Raw genomic sequence first — 16,345 nt, forward strand, 5'->3', positions numbered from 1 at the left:
CATGAATATGATCCTCCTCAGATGATTTTTAATGAACAGAGAAATTAGATTTTATAGATTTTTAGTTTGAAGCTCACACAGTAAGATTATAATGTATGTTAATAAATGCATTTGTTGATTAGTCATTTAATTAACTGTTGATCAGATCACTCTGTGTATCACTGATGTAAATGTACAGAAATAAACATTTTGTAATAAACATGAACTCAGCTGTTTCTGTTTTTACACACAACTGATTTAATCATAAATGAAGAATAGACACAATTACTTATTTATTATTATTATTATTTATTTTGATAATTAACTTTTTATATTTTTATCATTATGAATCTAATTTTTACCATTTTATTTTGTATTGTTTATTTACTCGTTGTGTTTCTGACCTCCGTCCAGCAGGGGGCGATAGGCGCCTTCTCTCCGCTCCTTCTGTCGTAAAAGCTGCCGTAAGTGAAAACTGTCGGTAAAAACAACACACCGGTCCTCCCTCTTTCTCTCCTGCTGAAGTTGCTGTAGTTTTTAATCTTTGTCTTTATTTCAACTTTATTTGTCTGTTTCTGTAAAATGGCGCCCTGTGTTCAGCGGCTCGTCTCTTCCGTCATGGAGGAGTTCACCGTGACCGCGAAAACTGAAATCTACCAGAGACTGGACCCGGGAAACTCACAGACCGAGGTCAGTTACTGAGAGGCCGGTTAGTTGGTCACAGACTGGTTAGTTGGGTAGTTAGTTAGTTAGTTGGATGTTGCAGATGTTAGCAGCAGGGGATGTCTGTCAGTTAAACACTAAACTAGCTCTGTAAAGAAGTTATTGATGAGTTATCGGGTGTGATTTATAATGAATGATCAATGGAAGGAGGTTCTGGAGAAGCAGCTGAAACACTGATGGAGCCTCAGAGCTGCAGATGTGTTCACAGGGTCAAACTGTGAGTCCACCACTGTACCGGTTTGATCTGGACCTGGTCTGATGTGGTCTACATCTGAACAGAACACTGAGATGACCTTTGTGTTTGCATTTCCACAAACGAAACAACATTTTTTCATGACAAACCTGACTAAGAAAAACTGGTTCAAAAACAGCAGAAATAAAGACTTGAAATGTGTGTGTTGTAGGAGGAGCTGCTGTCGGTGGTGAGGAGGCTTTGTGAGGCTCTGCTGCAGGAGCTGAGGAGGCTGCTGGAGGAGAACCGGGAGCTGAGGGGGCAGCAGGAGAACCAGCAGGACTCCACCCCCCCTGCAGCAGAAGAAGTGAGAAGCCAATCAGACGCTCCTACAGACGACCCCAGCCAATCAGAGCAGACTCCTGCTGCAGGCAGCAGGCGGAGCTTCAGCTGCAGCGTCTGCAGCAGCAGCTTCTCCAGACGGACCAACCTGATCTCTCACCTGCGGGTCCACAGCAGAGACCGCCCCTTCACCTGTCCCGTCTGTGGGAGGGGCTTCTCGGCCCGCAGCAGCGTCAGAGTCCATCAGCTGACCGTCCACAACAAGCAGCGGCCGTTCAGGTGCTCTCACTGCGGGAAGGTGTTCGGCACCCACAGCCACCTGCGGACGCACCAGGTGTCCGGCAGAGTCCCGCTCACCTGTTCGGCCTGCGGGGAAACGCTGGCGGCGAGGTGCAGCCTCAGGCAGCACCGGCTCACCTGTCAGAGGACAGGCGGGAAGTTCAAGTGTGCGGAGTGCGGGAAGGAGTTCTCCAAACACAGTTACCTGTCCGCTCACCAGAGAGTCCACCTGAAGGACAAACCCTTCAAATGTCCCACCTGTGAGAAGGGATTCACCACGCGCCGCAGCGTCGACATCCATCAGCTGACGGTCCACAGAGGACTGAAGCCGTTCACCTGCAGCGTCTGTGGGAAGGCGTTCAGCCAGCACAGCGGCCTCAAGGCTCACCTGAGGACGCACACAGGTGAGCGGCCGCACACCTGCGAGCAATGTGGCAACAGTTTCTCCAGCAGGAGCAGCCTGTCTGTCCACCACCGCGTGCACACTGGGGAGAAGGGCTTCACCTGCGACACCTGCGGGAAGAGCTTCAGCGTGTCGGCCAACCTGAGCCGCCACCGCCTCATCCACTCTGGCCGCCGCAACTTCAGTTGTGACGTGTGCGGCCGCAGCTTCACGCAGGCCGGACATCTGAAGGTGCACCGTGCTGTGCACAGCGCAGAGTGGGCGTTCATCTGCAACGCCTGCGGCAAGGGCTTCAGACAGCGCGGCGCGCTGCTCGTCCATGAGAGGAGCCACGCAGGCGTCAAACCGTTCAGCTGTGGAGAGTGTGGGAAGAACTTCTCCTCATCCACATCCCTGAAACGTCACGAGCTGGCACACAGCGGGCAGAGACCACACACCTGTGAGGAGTGCGGGAAGAGCTTCACCTCCGCCCAGGTGCTGAAGACGCACCTGCAGCTGCACGGCGACGGTAAACCCTTTTCTTGTGACGTGTGCGGCCGCGGCTACAGCTCGCTGAGCTACCTGAGGACACACCGCCGCAGACACTCAGAGGGGAAACCGTTCAACTGCGCTCAGTGCGACAAAACCTTCTCCACGCAGGCGAGTGCCAACCTCCACGTGCGCACTCACAGCGGGGAGAAGCCGTTCATCTGCGAAGTCTGCGGCAAGAACTTCAGCGTTTCGCAGAACCTGGTCCGACACAAGCGCGTCCACAGTGGAGAGAAACCATTCGAGTGCAGCATCTGCAGCAAGAGGTTCAGCCAGAACAACAACCTGAAGACTCACCTGCTGGTTCACACCGGAAACAGACCGTTCACCTGCTCCACCTGCAGCCGCAGCTTCTCCTCCAGGAGAAGCCTCCGGGAGCACAAGTGCGTCCCCGCAGAGTGACGCTCCCCCCAGACAGACCTGGTCCAAACCTCTCCTGAGAGAGGGACTCCGACCAAACAGGAAGTGATGATGACCCCCATTCCCCGAGGACGTGACAGGATCACAGACGATCTTTAAAAGCGGTTCACATCTGAACCAGGTTTTGTCTTTGAGTTCCTCTTTAAGATACAGATCATGATTCTGTCATAAAACCAAACTGAAAGCTGAACGTTCAGCAGCTGAGGAGAGAAACTATAAACTTCCTTTATGACTCTGGATTTGTCCCTGAGCTGGAATGTAGAAGAACATAATATAAATGTGGTCAGAGCTCCCTCTGCTGGTTTGCAGTGGCTCTGCACTTTCATACTTCGTTTTAACAAATCAACACAAAGCTGCCAGGTTTTATTTTTTTAATTTTATTTTAAAAAACTGTGCGACTTCCTGTACTGACCACTGAGATCGAAAACAAACATGGTGTCTGACATCTGCCTGTCATGTGGAGTTCAATCTATTTATTTATTTATTTAAACAATCATTTATTTGAGATGATGGTGAAACTGTTGTAGAAATGGACTCAGACTCATCTGAACATTTTTTTTCATGTTTATAAATGAAAAATTCAAAGTGTCTTAATCTTTGGAGAAATGATTTGATGTTTCTCTGTTGAAGTTTTGAGGAGTTCAGGACTCGAGGATTAATCCAGTTATTTAATTCACATTCACCAGAGTTTGACTTGATTGTTTCCTCATGTTGTTACAGCAGCATCTCAGCTTTGGTTTCATGTTGGAGCAAAATGAAAATAGAAAAATAAATTAAATGAAAACTCTGATCCAGTCCTGGTTGTTGATTGAATTGAGGGAACAAATGAAGGAATCTCAGGGTCACATTGTCAGTTACCAAATAAATATATTGTGTGAACATAAGTTACATCGGTTATTTTTTTTCGTTTATTTTGGTTTTTAGTTTTTTTAATACTTTTTTTAAAATTTATTTTTTTCCATTTATTTATTTATTTCTGTTTCTTTAACTTAATTTTTCTGTTTTTTATTTTTTGAAACATGCAAAAGAAAAAAATGACGACAGGTTTGTCGGAGGACATTTATTTTGAAGTAGACCGGAAGTGTCGATAGTAGTAAACACACTCGGTAGGAGGCTCGCTTTACCGAACTGGGGTCCCTCCTTATTTACCCGGGTTAAACCTTAACACAGCGGCCCGGTCCAGCTCCAGGTCGACTTCCGAACCGATTCCAGCCGAGTCCGAGTCCGAGTCCAGCATGAACGAGACGGAGGGGCTCCGGTTCCGGCGGCTGCACAGACCGCAGGTCATCACCGACGAGCTGCCCGAGCACCGATACAAAGGATCCGGGTAAGACACAGAACCAGGACCGCTTTCAGACCCACGTCCCGGGGCGGACAGGAGAACAGCACCCGTTAATTTACGGGTACCGTCAGAGCAGGGAGCCGTCACCGTCCGTCGCATTGATTAACGATCAGATTCTCGATGTTTTATTGATCACTATGCGCTGATCATAAACTGCGCAGGTGCATGTTGTAGTTACAGTTCAGGTGTTGATCCCAGCGGCTCAGCAGCTGTTCGCTCTCTGAGTGATCGATCAGAGGATGATTGGTTCCCGAAGGGGGGGTCTGATAAAAGAGGTGAAAGTGTGCTTATAAGTCCCTTTGGACGAATAAATACAAGTGCATCATGGGAAAAACAGGGTCCAGTGTTTTTGGAGTAAAGCTCAGGATGTTTCCTGCTGTTCTTCTGTTTGAGCCTGTTTTATGGAGCTGATGATAAATGTATGGGTTTATTGATAAATTCAGATTAAATCTATAGATGTTCAGTCTGACATAAGTAACACCTGTCAGACGTATTTACAGCTGCACAAACTCAGCAACTCTTCTGACTCAATGAATGGTTTGTTATTTTTCAAAGTAAAACTTGAGATTCTCTGGTTTCAGATCAAATGGAGGATCTTCAGGTTTTTGACTTTCAGATTTTCATCAATAATGAAATCAGCTGTTAGTGACAGCTCTGTGTCGTCCTCAGCCTGTCTCAGAGTGTTGACTCTGTCTCTCCATGTTCCTCTCTCAGCACCTACAGTGGGAAGGTGTTTCAGGTGACGCTGCTCTCTCTAGGCGGCTTCCTGCTCCTTCCTCTCCTCGTCATCATCCTCATCCTGGAGTCTCCCATCCAGCCTGAGGTCTTCAGGTGAGTCTGACAGTCTCAGCTCAGAGACATGATCACATGACCACAACAAAACCGTGACTAACATAAAGACAGAGAAGAAAATAAACGAGAAGAATTCAAATAAGGAAAACATGTAAACGTGGGAGATCAACCTGATCTGATCATGTGGATTAGTGAAGGAGTCAGAGCCTCAGCTACACCTGCAGAATATCCCTGACAGAGATACCAACCACAGAGAGACACACAACGCCCACAGAGAGACACAACAACCACAGAGAGACACACAACACCCAGAGAGACACAACAACCACAGAGAGACACACAACGCCCACAGAGAGACACACAACAACCACAGAGAGACACACAACGCCCACAGAGAGACACACAACACCCACAGAGACACACAACGCCCACAGAGAGACACACAACAACCACAGAGACACACAACAACCACAGAGAGACGGTTGCGGGTTGAGTTTGTGTCACAGTGAGTCTCTGGACTCTGCTGCAGATCTCAGTTCCTGCAGCTGGTTAATAATTAATGAGGAGACTCATTTACAAACCTCTGATGCAGATCACATGAGGACACAACCTGACATGAAACAGTTACTTTAATGACATTTTGATTTTTTGATTTTTTAACCATTTTTGTCTTGAAACAAAAAGATCTAATTTTTATTAAATAGTTTTGAGTCCTGAAATCAGACTGTAACTTTCTGCAGGACCAGAATAAACCTGAGCTCTGAACTGCCGTCAAAAACTTATTGAAACAAGTTGATTTATTTGTTGAAAGCAGCTGAAATAATTTCACTTTTATTAAAACTTGAGGATAAATGTGTAATTGTAAAAAAAAAAGAAATATATCTTCAAAATTGAATGAGAATATTTTTAGATTTAAGTTGAGATTTAAGATGAGGAAACTCAGTCAGACAGCGACAGACATAAAGGGATATAAAGATGTTCATTTGAGAAAAATGTTGTAATATTTCCAGGATAAAGTTACAACCTAATACTTTATTTAAATCTTCCGTCATTAACACGTCACACTGTTTCCTGTCCCCTGCTGGTGGGTCTGTGTGCTGCAGTTTGAAGGAGCCCCCGATGATGAAGGGCTGCTGGGAGCCGAACCTGAAGCTCCGAGAGGCCCAGAGACTCTTTGAAGACCAGATCATGGGACCAGAGTCCATCACTAACATCGGAGGTCGGTTTGTTTGTCAGTGTGTCGCCAAGGAAACAAACAAACACCAGTTACATCATCACAACCTCCGACACAGATTTCCTCAGTTTCAGCTGCAGCCTCTGAAGCAGGACTGAGGGATCAGGGTCTGGGACTCTGTGACCGGGTTGTGGAGAGTCCACAGTCCCAGCCTCAGTCCAGGTTCCTCTCAGAACCTGGTTCTCACTAGTTTTTAGAGGTTTTAAATCTGAAGAGACGTACAACTTTATCATGAGTTCCTCAGGGATCGAACCTCAGACCACTGATCTTTATTTTTATTGTTTTATTTTAGTATTTTTCTGTTTTATTTATTATATTAGGTTATTCTATGGTTATGTAAATAAAAATGAATAAATAAAATTGCCTTTTTTTTATCAGTCAACAGTTACGAGTGAGTATAAATTATAAAGTCACAATGAAATGAGAATTTTATACATATTTTTTCAAGTTGTCTAATCTGTCCTTAACCTGTGGCTTCATGCAGAAAACTGATGTCCAAAAACTATTTCAATCTGTTTTTCTAAAAATAAAAGTAGAACTGGAACAATTAAGAAAATGAATCAGGAACAATTTAGATAATTGATTAATTAAATCGTTCTTTAAGCAGATTTTCTGCTTTTCTGTGTTTTATATGATTGTAAACTGAACATCTTTAAGTTGTTTCATGACGCCAACATGAACTCATCATGTGACATTTTTCCTTTGTTTTAGAGATCAATATTTTTTTTTAATATATTTACTCTGAAAAACCTGAGAGGAAGAAGAAAACAGTAAGAATCAGTTGAGTGATCTGCAGTGATGAAGATCATGAAGAAGACTGAGAGCTGACAGATGTTTCTCTTCTGTTTTCAGATGTTTTGTTTTCTGGAACAGCTGACGGGAAAATCGTGAAACTGGTCGGTCGAAGGATTCACACGGTGACGAGACTCGGGAAACTTCCCTGTGGTGAGAAAATAAAACGGTTTAGTTTATGTTAGTTTAGTTTAGTTTAAAAGTTTTGTTTAATTTAAACTCTTGTTTATTTAAAAGTCAAGTGTATTCTAAAGCTTTTATTTTGTTAGTTTAGTTTAAGGCAGACCTAAAAATTTAGGCTTAGCTTTATTTTTAAACTTAAAAAAAATATATTTTTTAAAACCTAAACATAAAAATTAATTAAAGTAAAGTTGAGTTGAAGTTAAATGTGACTGGATTGAAAACAGTTAATCCTCAGTGATGACTCTCTGAACCTTCACCCTGCTCTCATGTAACTCTGTGGTTTCCTCTGTTTCCTCTGTTTGCTGTCGTTGCTTCATTCTGGAGTTTTAAACTTTCCCTTCAGTTCAAACGTTTCACAACAACCGAGTGAAGAAACTCAGAAACACCATGAGTCACATTAAAGCAACAACGTGTTGAAACAGGAACCAACAGGAAACACGAGCTCAGATTAAACCTGAGGCTTCACATGAACACAAACCAGAGAAAAACTCTGTCTGATTTTACATTTATAGAGGAAGAGAAAACACAAAGGAAACATCCAACATTAAAGGAGGATTTTTATTGTGAAACAGGAAGTCAGAGCAGAGAGTAGATTTACTGGTTTTACTGATGTTTCAGTTGAACTCACTCTGAATCAGCCAGGTGTGTCAGGATGTAACTGAAGAGGAAGTTTTGTTTTGAAACAGCATTTAGTCGACTCACTGACGGTTAGAATGAACTTATTGTGGTGGGGCTTCAAACAGGAAACTCTCTGACTTACTGATAATGAGTAACGGTGTTTAACTGGTTCTGCTTCCAGAGAAACACAAACATGAATCAACTGCTGCCTGAAAACAATTTGCATTCACTTCAGAATAAAAGATGTATGGAAGCCTGTTAGTGCCAGAAAAATAAAGAATAATGTTTTGTTGTAAATTACAAAAATAAAGTACATATATACCAGCTGAAATAATGAGACTTCTGCACATGTTCTGGGTCCTGCAGGATCCAAAGAGGAGGAGTCCAGCTGTGGGAGACCGTTGGGGATCAGACTGGGACCCAACGGGACTCTGTTTGTCGCTGATGCTTACCTGGGTCTGTTTGAGGTCAACCCCACCACAGGTGAGTCAGCTCATTATTATTATTGGTTCATGATCACAGCTGATGTGTTTTGACCTCCACCTTCACTGTGTCTCTGTTTGTGTCTGAGCAGGTGAAGCAACCAGGTTGGTGTCGGGGGGTGAGGTGGTCGCCGGCAGGAAGTTGTCGTTCATTAACGACGTGGCGGTGACGCAGGACGGGAAGAAGGTGTACTTCACTGACTCCAGCAGCAGGTGGCAGCGCAGAGATTACATGCAGCTCATCATGGAGGCAACAGCCGACGGACGGTTCGACACTCGACTTATAATGTTTCAGAATAAAAGAAATCATTTACTGTAAATTCTTTGGTTGTGAAATCTGAAACAGGCTTTAATTATTTTTTTTTAAGTACGTCTGATGATATTTTAAAAAATCTTTAATTGTGATAAAAGTCTATAAATGTCATGATGTCGCTCCAGACTGCACACTGTTGTATTTTTTATTTAAATAGACATTATCATATACAACAACAATCAAGTTCTTTTTCTCCAGGTTCGGTTCCTGTTAATGAAACTTCAGACTTCCTGCAGATTTCACATTAAAAGCCTCTCAGTGGGCCCATCATCAGTGTAGTTGTGTCGTCTTTTGTCAGAGTGCTGGAGCTGGACCTGGAGACCAGGGAGCTCACGGTGGTGATGGAAAACCTTCGATTCCCAAACGGCATCCAGCTGCTGCCAGATGAGGAGTCGGTGCTGGTGGCAGAGACCACCATGGCCCGGATACGCAGGTAACACACCCGACTCATGGACCTGCAGGAGTGTTCTAATGAAATTAATAAAAATAAAATAACATAGAAAGTTTCAAAATAAAATGCTTGAAAAACCAAATAAAATACAATGAAATAAGAATTTGGTTCTGACATGAAGCTTCACAAACTAAAATAAAATGAAGTTAAATTAAAAAGATAAAATGAAGTTAATGAAATAGATTAATAAAAATAAACAGAATTCACTCATACAAGCTCATTAATGTTGACAATAAGAACAAGTAAATAAATCCAGGTTTAATTATATCTGATTTTGATCAGTTAATAATAACAACAACAACAACAACAACAACAACAACAGCTCCTCAGACAGAACAAATGATCTCTGTGTATCATATTTGATGAATGTTAAATTACCTTCTCTGTGATGGAGGAGGGTTAGCTCTCTTTGTTGCCACGGAAACGAGCTGGCCTCATTTTACCCGCATGAAGAGAGAGAGAGAGAGTGTGTGTGTCTGTGTGTGTGTGTCTGTGTGTGTCTGTGTGTTTGTGTCTGTGTGTGTCTGCGTGTGTCTGTGTGTGTCTGTGTGTGTGAGTGTCTGCGTGTGTGTGTGTGTGTGTGTGTGTGTGTGTGTGTCTCTGTGTGTGTGTGTGTCTGTGTGTGTCTGCGAGTGTGTGTGTGTGTGTGTGTGTGTGTGTGTGTGTGTGTGTGTGTGTGTGTGTGTGTGTGTGTGTGTGTGTGTGTGTGTGTGTGTGTGTGTGTGTGTGTGTGTCAGGTCAGTGGTTGTAGTGGGAGGTGTTGGTTTATTTTCATCCTTCCTGCAGAGAACGAGACTCAAACTGAACTCACTGACACATCGTTACGTTACATAAGAAATCATTTTTCAATTACATCAATTACCTAAATACAATAATATATAATATTAATAAATATTATAATTTTAATACTTTACTTTACTATCTACTACAGTATTTAACATTAATATTCAGTTTCAACATTAATAACAGGTTTATAACGGAACATAATGCAGATACAAGAACAGATGTTAGTGTTTATTCATGTTCAATATTTGTTCTACATTATTCCAGATGTGTCTTACTATATCATCATATATATATTTACTATAAATATTGATCTGATCACAGCTGCATTAGTCTGTTAGAAACGTTGTATCTGATTGTTTTCATGTTCCGCTCTTATTTTGATATTATTGTTAAATATATTTAGAATCTATTCGTTCCTCATCGTCTCTCTGTCGTCACGTTATTGTCTGTTCATTTAGTATTTTTATAATTTAGTGATATTTGAACATGACGCTTTAAATCCGCCTCTTCCTGCTCCATCAGCTGTTTTTTCTTTTTCTGTGTTTTTTAAATTGTGTAAAAATGAATAAAAATAAAAACCAAATTAATTATACAGATCAATAAACCAGTTATTACGTCTTCTTATGATACAGATCAATAACCAGTGTCTCTCTTCCTGTCTCTGGACCAGAGTCCACGTGGCCGGTCTAAATAAAGGTGGGATGGACACCTTCATAGACAACCTGCCCGGTTTCCCTGACAACATCCGTCCCAGCTCCACCGGAGGTTACTGGGTCGCCATGTCCGCGGTGCGTCCCAACCCCGGCTTCTCCATGCTGGACTTCCTGTCCCAGAGACCCTGGATCAAGAAACTCATCTTTAAGGTACGAAAACACAGAGCGCAGGTCCAGGACCGGGACATGTCTCAGGTAGACTCAGGAACAGTGACGTACCGTCTGTCCAGGTGTACACACAGAGACGATCATCGACCCACAGCAGGAGGCGTCGCTCTGGTGACTGTCCTGTGCTCTGATTGGCCGGAGTCCCAGTAGAGCTGCTTGGTTATGGCAAAATTCATAATCGGGATTATTCTAATCAATATTGAATCACAGTTATTGAACAAGAGTCACTGACTTTGGGAAGGACGGAAGACGATCAGGGCCACGTTAAAATAACCAGCATTTATTGAACTTTAAAAAAACCTTTTTCTTCAAATATAATTCAACAGAAAAACAAATAAAAATGTAAAGACTGAGATTAATAAATAAAATAATAAATTATATATATAAACAATGAAATATATAATATAAAATTAATAAAAATAAATTAGATCAAAATAACTAAGATCAGCTGTGTTAAAAACATATAAACATATATTCAGTAAATATAATGATAAATAAAAATAAATGAGATAAAAAAGTTGTAGTGCTTCACCAATACACTGAAAACTCCAAAACAAATATTCAGCATTACTACGTTGCTAACGTACGCTGACACGTAACCAGGAAGTGGACGGGGGACGGAATTTGTTGCGGCACAATAATCGTTTTCAGAATCGCTGGAAAACAAAATCATGATGAAAATTAAAAGTAGATTCATGGTCCGGCTGTGAGAGCTCTGTCTGAATCATCGAATTAAAACTGTGATGAGACAGTTTCATATTTGACCTTTAACCTTAACTTCTTCCCTCCTCGCCTCCTCTGTCCTTCATTCCCTCCTTTGTTACATCCTTCCTTCCTACAACCTTCTCTCCTTTCTCCTCCTACCGCTCCTTATCTCCTTCCTTCCTTCCTCGTCTCAGCTCTTCAGTCAGGAGGTTCTGATGAAGTTCGTCCCTCGCTACAGTTTGGTGGCGGAGCTCCACGACGGCGGCGTCTGCACGCGGAGCTTCCACGACCCCAACGGCCTGGTGGTGGCGTACATCAGCGAGGTCCATGAGCACGACGGGAGTCTGTACCTGGGCTCCTTCCGCTCGCCGTACATCGCCAAACTCGACCTGAGCAAGGTATAAAAAAAAAAAAGACAGACGGACGTTTGAGACGAAAGGATGAAGTCTGAGACCAGGACCCGGAGGGACCGGGACGAGATGACGAGGGACCCGAGCTCAGGTGTGTCAGACTGGATCAGATTCATGACGCCTGTCTGATGGATTAACGGTGGCGGTCTCCAGAGGACGAACCGGACTGAACTTTGTGTTTGTGTTGCTCAGATTTATTATTATTAATCTTTTTTTTTACAGATTGTGGACGAATCTCGAAGCTCAAAACTCTTTGGTACCGACGGAAACGTGTCTGACGTCAAACATCTGGTCAGATTGATTACAGCTGCAACGACCAATTACCGATTATTTGTTAATTGACTAATTGTTGCAGCTTTAAACTGAACAAGGGGCCGTTTGAACTAAACACCTTAATTTTTGAAGTAATGACACTTAAGGTTTAATTTTTTTAATTTGATTAAAAGTTTAATTACTTATGGGTGTTGCACAGAATCTCTTAAAAATTTTTACTGCATTAAAGAAAACAGTTGCGGTATTTACAGCAGTGAGAGAGATTTTACAGCAGTAAAATTCTACAGTCTCCATGGAGACTGTTGATTTGCTGCCATTAGCACTTGTGATGCCTGTGATCTCATCCTCCTGTTGTTTTGGCGGGAACTTCAGCAGGTGAACTTTGGTCAGTTTAAGTGATTCCTGAAGTTTAAGACTCAGATCAGGAGGAAGCTGAAATACTTGAGTGAACGTTTTAAGGAGATTCTTGAGTTGAGGTGTTCTGTGCAGCCGGCCCCTGAGCTCTGAGCAGACAGCTCCGGGTTTAAATCGTTTCTCCACTTTCACTTTTCTTCAGACAAAGTTTTCCTTCGTCTGATTGTGTTTTTTTTTGTTGTTTTTTTTTTTACTTTTAAAATGTTTTGTTTTTTTTTGTTCAGTGAAAAAGTGAATTTGGAGAAAAAGAAGTAAGTTTCAACAGATTCTGAAAGTGAACGACTCCAGAATCAAACGATGCCAGAGTCACGTTTACGCGGTGACTGATCGTCACTCTGTGGTTAGTAATTTCACTCATGCTAACATTTCCTTTTATTAGCTCTTAGAGCTAAATTAGCATCATCAGTGTTGAGCTTGTTGCTGCTGCTAGCTGCTATTTAACTGAAGTAAGTGTCACGTTTGTCTGAGACAGAACAAAGAAAACGTTAGTGTCATTATTTACAGGTTTCCATCTGCTGAAAACTACAACCCCCATGTTTCTTCTTCTGTGTTTTATTTGAAGTGTTGATCCATCAGAAGATATAAAAACCATCTCAGTGTAGTTTTACATCTCCTCTCTCAGGCTTCTCTCTGGAGCTCTAGTAACAACAGGTCTGTGAGCCAATCAGAAGAGAGGAGGCTCTGAGCCTCTCTTCTGATTGGCTGACTGTTTTCTGAGTGATCCAATAAAAATAAAGCAGATTTCAGGTAAAAACACTCAGAGAAACCAAATCCTGCAAGGTTTGGATGGTGGGTCCAGGTGGGCGGGGCTTGGTGACTGCTTTGTTGTGACATCACAAAGTTCCAGAAGTCCTGACGGCTGGTTTTAAGGCTCAGTTTCTGAATACAGGCTGTGTGCATTTCTCTGTGGACTGAGGCTTTGATACTTTCACAGTATTAATATAGAAGCTAGAGCTGATCTATAATCACACTACACATGGACACAGACCTTTACACTGGAGGAGCTTTAATGTTTCACTGTCCGTGGTTTTCAGACACATCTCTGTTATTTAGCATCTTTAGCATCTTTAGCATCAGGTCAGGTTTCAGTTTCAGATGTTGATGTGATTTTCTGCTGCTAACATGCTAATGCTACCTGTTTAAAACACACAGGAGACTCTGACCTGAATGATTCTTGATGTGGTTTTGAAGCTGATCCTGGTTTTTACTGAAACACAGTGATTAAAACTCATTTCACTACCTGCAGTTGAAGCTTCGTCTGTTCAGTCACTGTCACTCAAACACTCAGTTCAGTTCTTTTCTCACTTGACTCAGAAAGTTTCTTCATCATCTGCAGATGTGAATCTGTTGTCCTGAGATCTTAATGATCTCCTGATCCAGAACCAACAGATGAGTGGTTCTGACTCAGGTCCAGATCCTGGTCTCAGTCGGTCTCAGAGACCAGGGTCTGAAGCTTCGACGTGTTTCATTAAGGACGACGGGCTTCAGGACTTCATGTTCTTGATGGTCGAGTCTGAGCCTGGAGACGAACCACATCTGGTGTCCTGAATGAATCCGCTCATTACCTCCAGCTAACGAGATCATTAATGAGTCTAACGACTTGAACTCAGAGTTAAAGATGTGTTTACTCTGAGAGGACGTTTGTTTTCACGTCTCAACCAGCTGCCAAATATAGTTTGTGTCTCTTTTTTCTGCACTGAGACGTTGTGACTTTGATCTTTTTGACAGTTTGTTTTTTCTGTTCGTTAAAGCTCGGAGCTGAAAACAGCTGATCTCTTTCGTCTCTTTCCTCCTGGTTCAGGACTGAACTCTCTCCTTTATTTAGATCTGTCTTTGTTGCTGCAGAAACCTGTTCTGCAGCTTCTGTGTTTTTATTTTTACCTGCTCTCCATCACCATTAATGACCTTTCAAAATAAAGGAACTCAGTTTCATAACACATTCCTTGGTTTATAGTTTATAGTAGTTTATAGTTTTCTTGTTATTAAACATTTGAGACAATAAGTTTCTACATGAATTTCAAAGTCAGATTCTTGTCTGTTTTTTTAAACAGACATTAATTAATTAATTAACTATATATATCCATTATTTTATACATTAAAATGTGATATATAAAGAGGTTGCGTTCAGGTGTTCATCCCTCTGACCAGCAGGGAGCGTCGTCTGCACTCAAACACACCACAGGAGAAAAGAGTCAAAGACTTCTTGTTTTTATTGTGACAAAAGTGAGAAAGTTTCATTTTATACACGAGATGAGGTTTAGAGCAGAGACAGGTGAACAAGGTGTTACAGGTGAACAGGTGATCAGGTGGATGTCACCACAGGAGCAGAGGAGAGACCTGGTGGATCTGGATCAGCTGCTGGTCTCAGGGTCCACAGAGGAAGACCAGAATCTTGGTCTCCTGTTGCCAGGGAATCAACCAGACTTCAAAGTGACACTGAAACGTCTGGAAAACAAACAACCTCCAGTTTTCACAATAAAAGCCTTTCACCTACAAACCTGTTTATTTTGTACTGAGATACAGTTGTCTCATGTCTGAGGGAGGATCAACAACAACAACAACAACAACAACAACAACAATATAAAAACAGTCAGACATTTTACTGATTATTTTAATTACACACTTTTACTGAAGTGACACTTTAAATGCAGGACTTGTGTCAATTTTCTACAGTGTAGTATTAATATGTATTTTCACAGTAAAGTATTAATATGTATTTTCACAGTGTAGTATTAATACTTGACCTCAGGTCAGACTCACCTGGTGCAGACGACCTTCAGGCTGGAAGTCACACTTTGACAGGATGTTGTCGTGGTCTCGTTTACGACAGACGGTTCTAGAAATCTCCAGATCTACGATGTATCTGATCCCTTTAACGATCTGAAATATATTAATATAAAAATATAAATATATAAACAACATCTGGAAAAGTGGTGATTCCTGTTTTTATTATAATGATGTTGATCTCTGACTCAGTGTTTCTTCACGCGTCATAATTATTATTATTTTCATGTTAATGTTACTGAATCTTGATGTCAAACATCATAATTCTGCCTCTGTTGATTTAGTGTCAGAGTTTTCATGTAGTAAATCTAATGTAGCATTTAATTATTATTTTACTTTATTTCTTTTTTCTATTTTTATGAAATATATGATTTTTCTTATTTCTTTATATTTTATTTTGATTTTATGTTTATTTATGTCACTTTACTTCATTTTGATGTTTTAAATATTTTTATACAAACTGTAGATTTATTGTTTTCATGTTTATTTGTGATTGTTTGTGTTCGTCTCGTCTGTGACCTTCAACCTTACAGCTAACCCCAGGTTCTGGTTCTGGTCCATGAATTTTCACCTCAGTTAAAAATGAATGAATGTTTCTGATATAAATTCATAGACGTTTAAAAAACCTTCACATTCCACTAACTAATCCATCAATACCACCTTAAGTGCATCAGTAGTTGTGGGTAAACTGAAGGTAAATAATGAGGCCCAGAGGGTTTATATTGAGCTGCTCTTGACCTTTGACCTCCCAGGTGTGTCGTACCTGTCTCTGTGCTCTGCGGATGGCGGAGGGTCTGAAGAGGAAAGCGTCGTTTGATTGGTTGTTGAAGGAGTAGGTGGTGGTGAGGACGACCTGCTGGAGGCCGCGGTCGTTCCTGCTGATGTTGAACGGAGCGCCGGGCATGAGGCGGCCGCCACGATGGCTGCCAGCCACCGACCTGTCGCCTGAGCAGGAGGAGGAGGAGGAGGAGGAGGAGGAGGAGGAGAAGAAGAAGAAGAAGAAGAAGAAGAAGAAGAAGAAGAAGAAGAAGAAGAAGAA

At 42.0% G+C, this 16,345-nt stretch overlaps 3 protein-coding genes across 5 annotated transcripts in view; 2 read left to right on the forward strand and 1 right to left on the reverse strand.

Annotated features, from left to right (window-relative positions):
* The first annotated feature begins 439 nt into the window (after positions 1-439).
* Positions 440-3,680, forward strand: znf337 (zinc finger protein 337). Of its 2 annotated transcripts, XM_022748610.1 has the most exons (3): positions 440-443; positions 580-669; positions 1,107-3,680. In XM_022748610.1, the coding sequence occupies exons 2-3, from the start codon at positions 598-600 to the stop codon at positions 2,826-2,828; spliced, it is 1,794 nt and encodes a 597-aa protein (XP_022604331.1). In that variant the 5' UTR covers positions 440-443; positions 580-597; the 3' UTR covers positions 2,829-3,680. The 2 variants fall into 2 exon arrangements, with proteins under 2 accessions (XP_022604331.1, XP_022604330.1); XM_022748609.1 differs by lacking the exon at positions 440-443 and having other exon boundaries at positions 460-669.
* A 220-nt stretch (positions 3,681-3,900) lies between these two features.
* On the forward strand, positions 3,901-13,123 carry apmap (adipocyte plasma membrane associated protein). Of its 2 annotated transcripts, XR_002665216.1 has the most exons (10): positions 3,901-4,173; positions 4,903-5,019; positions 6,084-6,199; positions 7,067-7,159; positions 8,174-8,290; positions 8,382-8,556; positions 8,901-9,035; positions 10,510-10,702; positions 11,620-11,926; positions 12,058-13,123. XR_002665216.1 is itself a non-coding variant. In XM_022748616.1 (9 exons), exons 1-9 carry the CDS (start codon positions 4,082-4,084, stop codon positions 11,827-11,829), a joined length of 1,248 nt encoding a protein of 415 aa, XP_022604337.1. In that variant the 5' UTR covers positions 3,901-4,081; the 3' UTR covers positions 11,830-13,123. The 2 variants fall into 2 exon arrangements, 1 of the variants encoding a protein (XP_022604337.1); XM_022748616.1 differs by having other exon boundaries at positions 11,620-13,123.
* Positions 13,124-14,714: 1,591 nt separating this feature from the next.
* cst7 (cystatin F) overlaps positions 14,715-16,345 on the reverse strand; it is a 2,207-nt gene continuing 576 nt past the window's right edge. Inside the window, exons 2-4 of the mRNA XM_022748620.1 lie at positions 16,070-16,251; positions 15,283-15,402; positions 14,715-14,967 (exon numbers count right to left, since the gene is read on the reverse strand). Coding sequence (XP_022604341.1) covers positions 14,887-14,967; positions 15,283-15,402; positions 16,070-16,251 — 383 coding nt within the window. The 3' untranslated portion in view covers positions 14,715-14,886. The remainder of the gene's footprint in view (positions 14,968-15,282; positions 15,403-16,069; positions 16,252-16,345) is intronic.

Source organism: Seriola dumerili, unplaced genomic scaffold (assembly GCF_002260705.1).
Source record: "Seriola dumerili isolate Sdu_G_001 unplaced genomic scaffold, Sdu_1.0 BDQW01000127.1, whole genome shotgun sequence".
Lineage (NCBI taxonomy): Eukaryota > Metazoa > Chordata > Actinopteri > Carangiformes > Carangidae > Seriola > Seriola dumerili.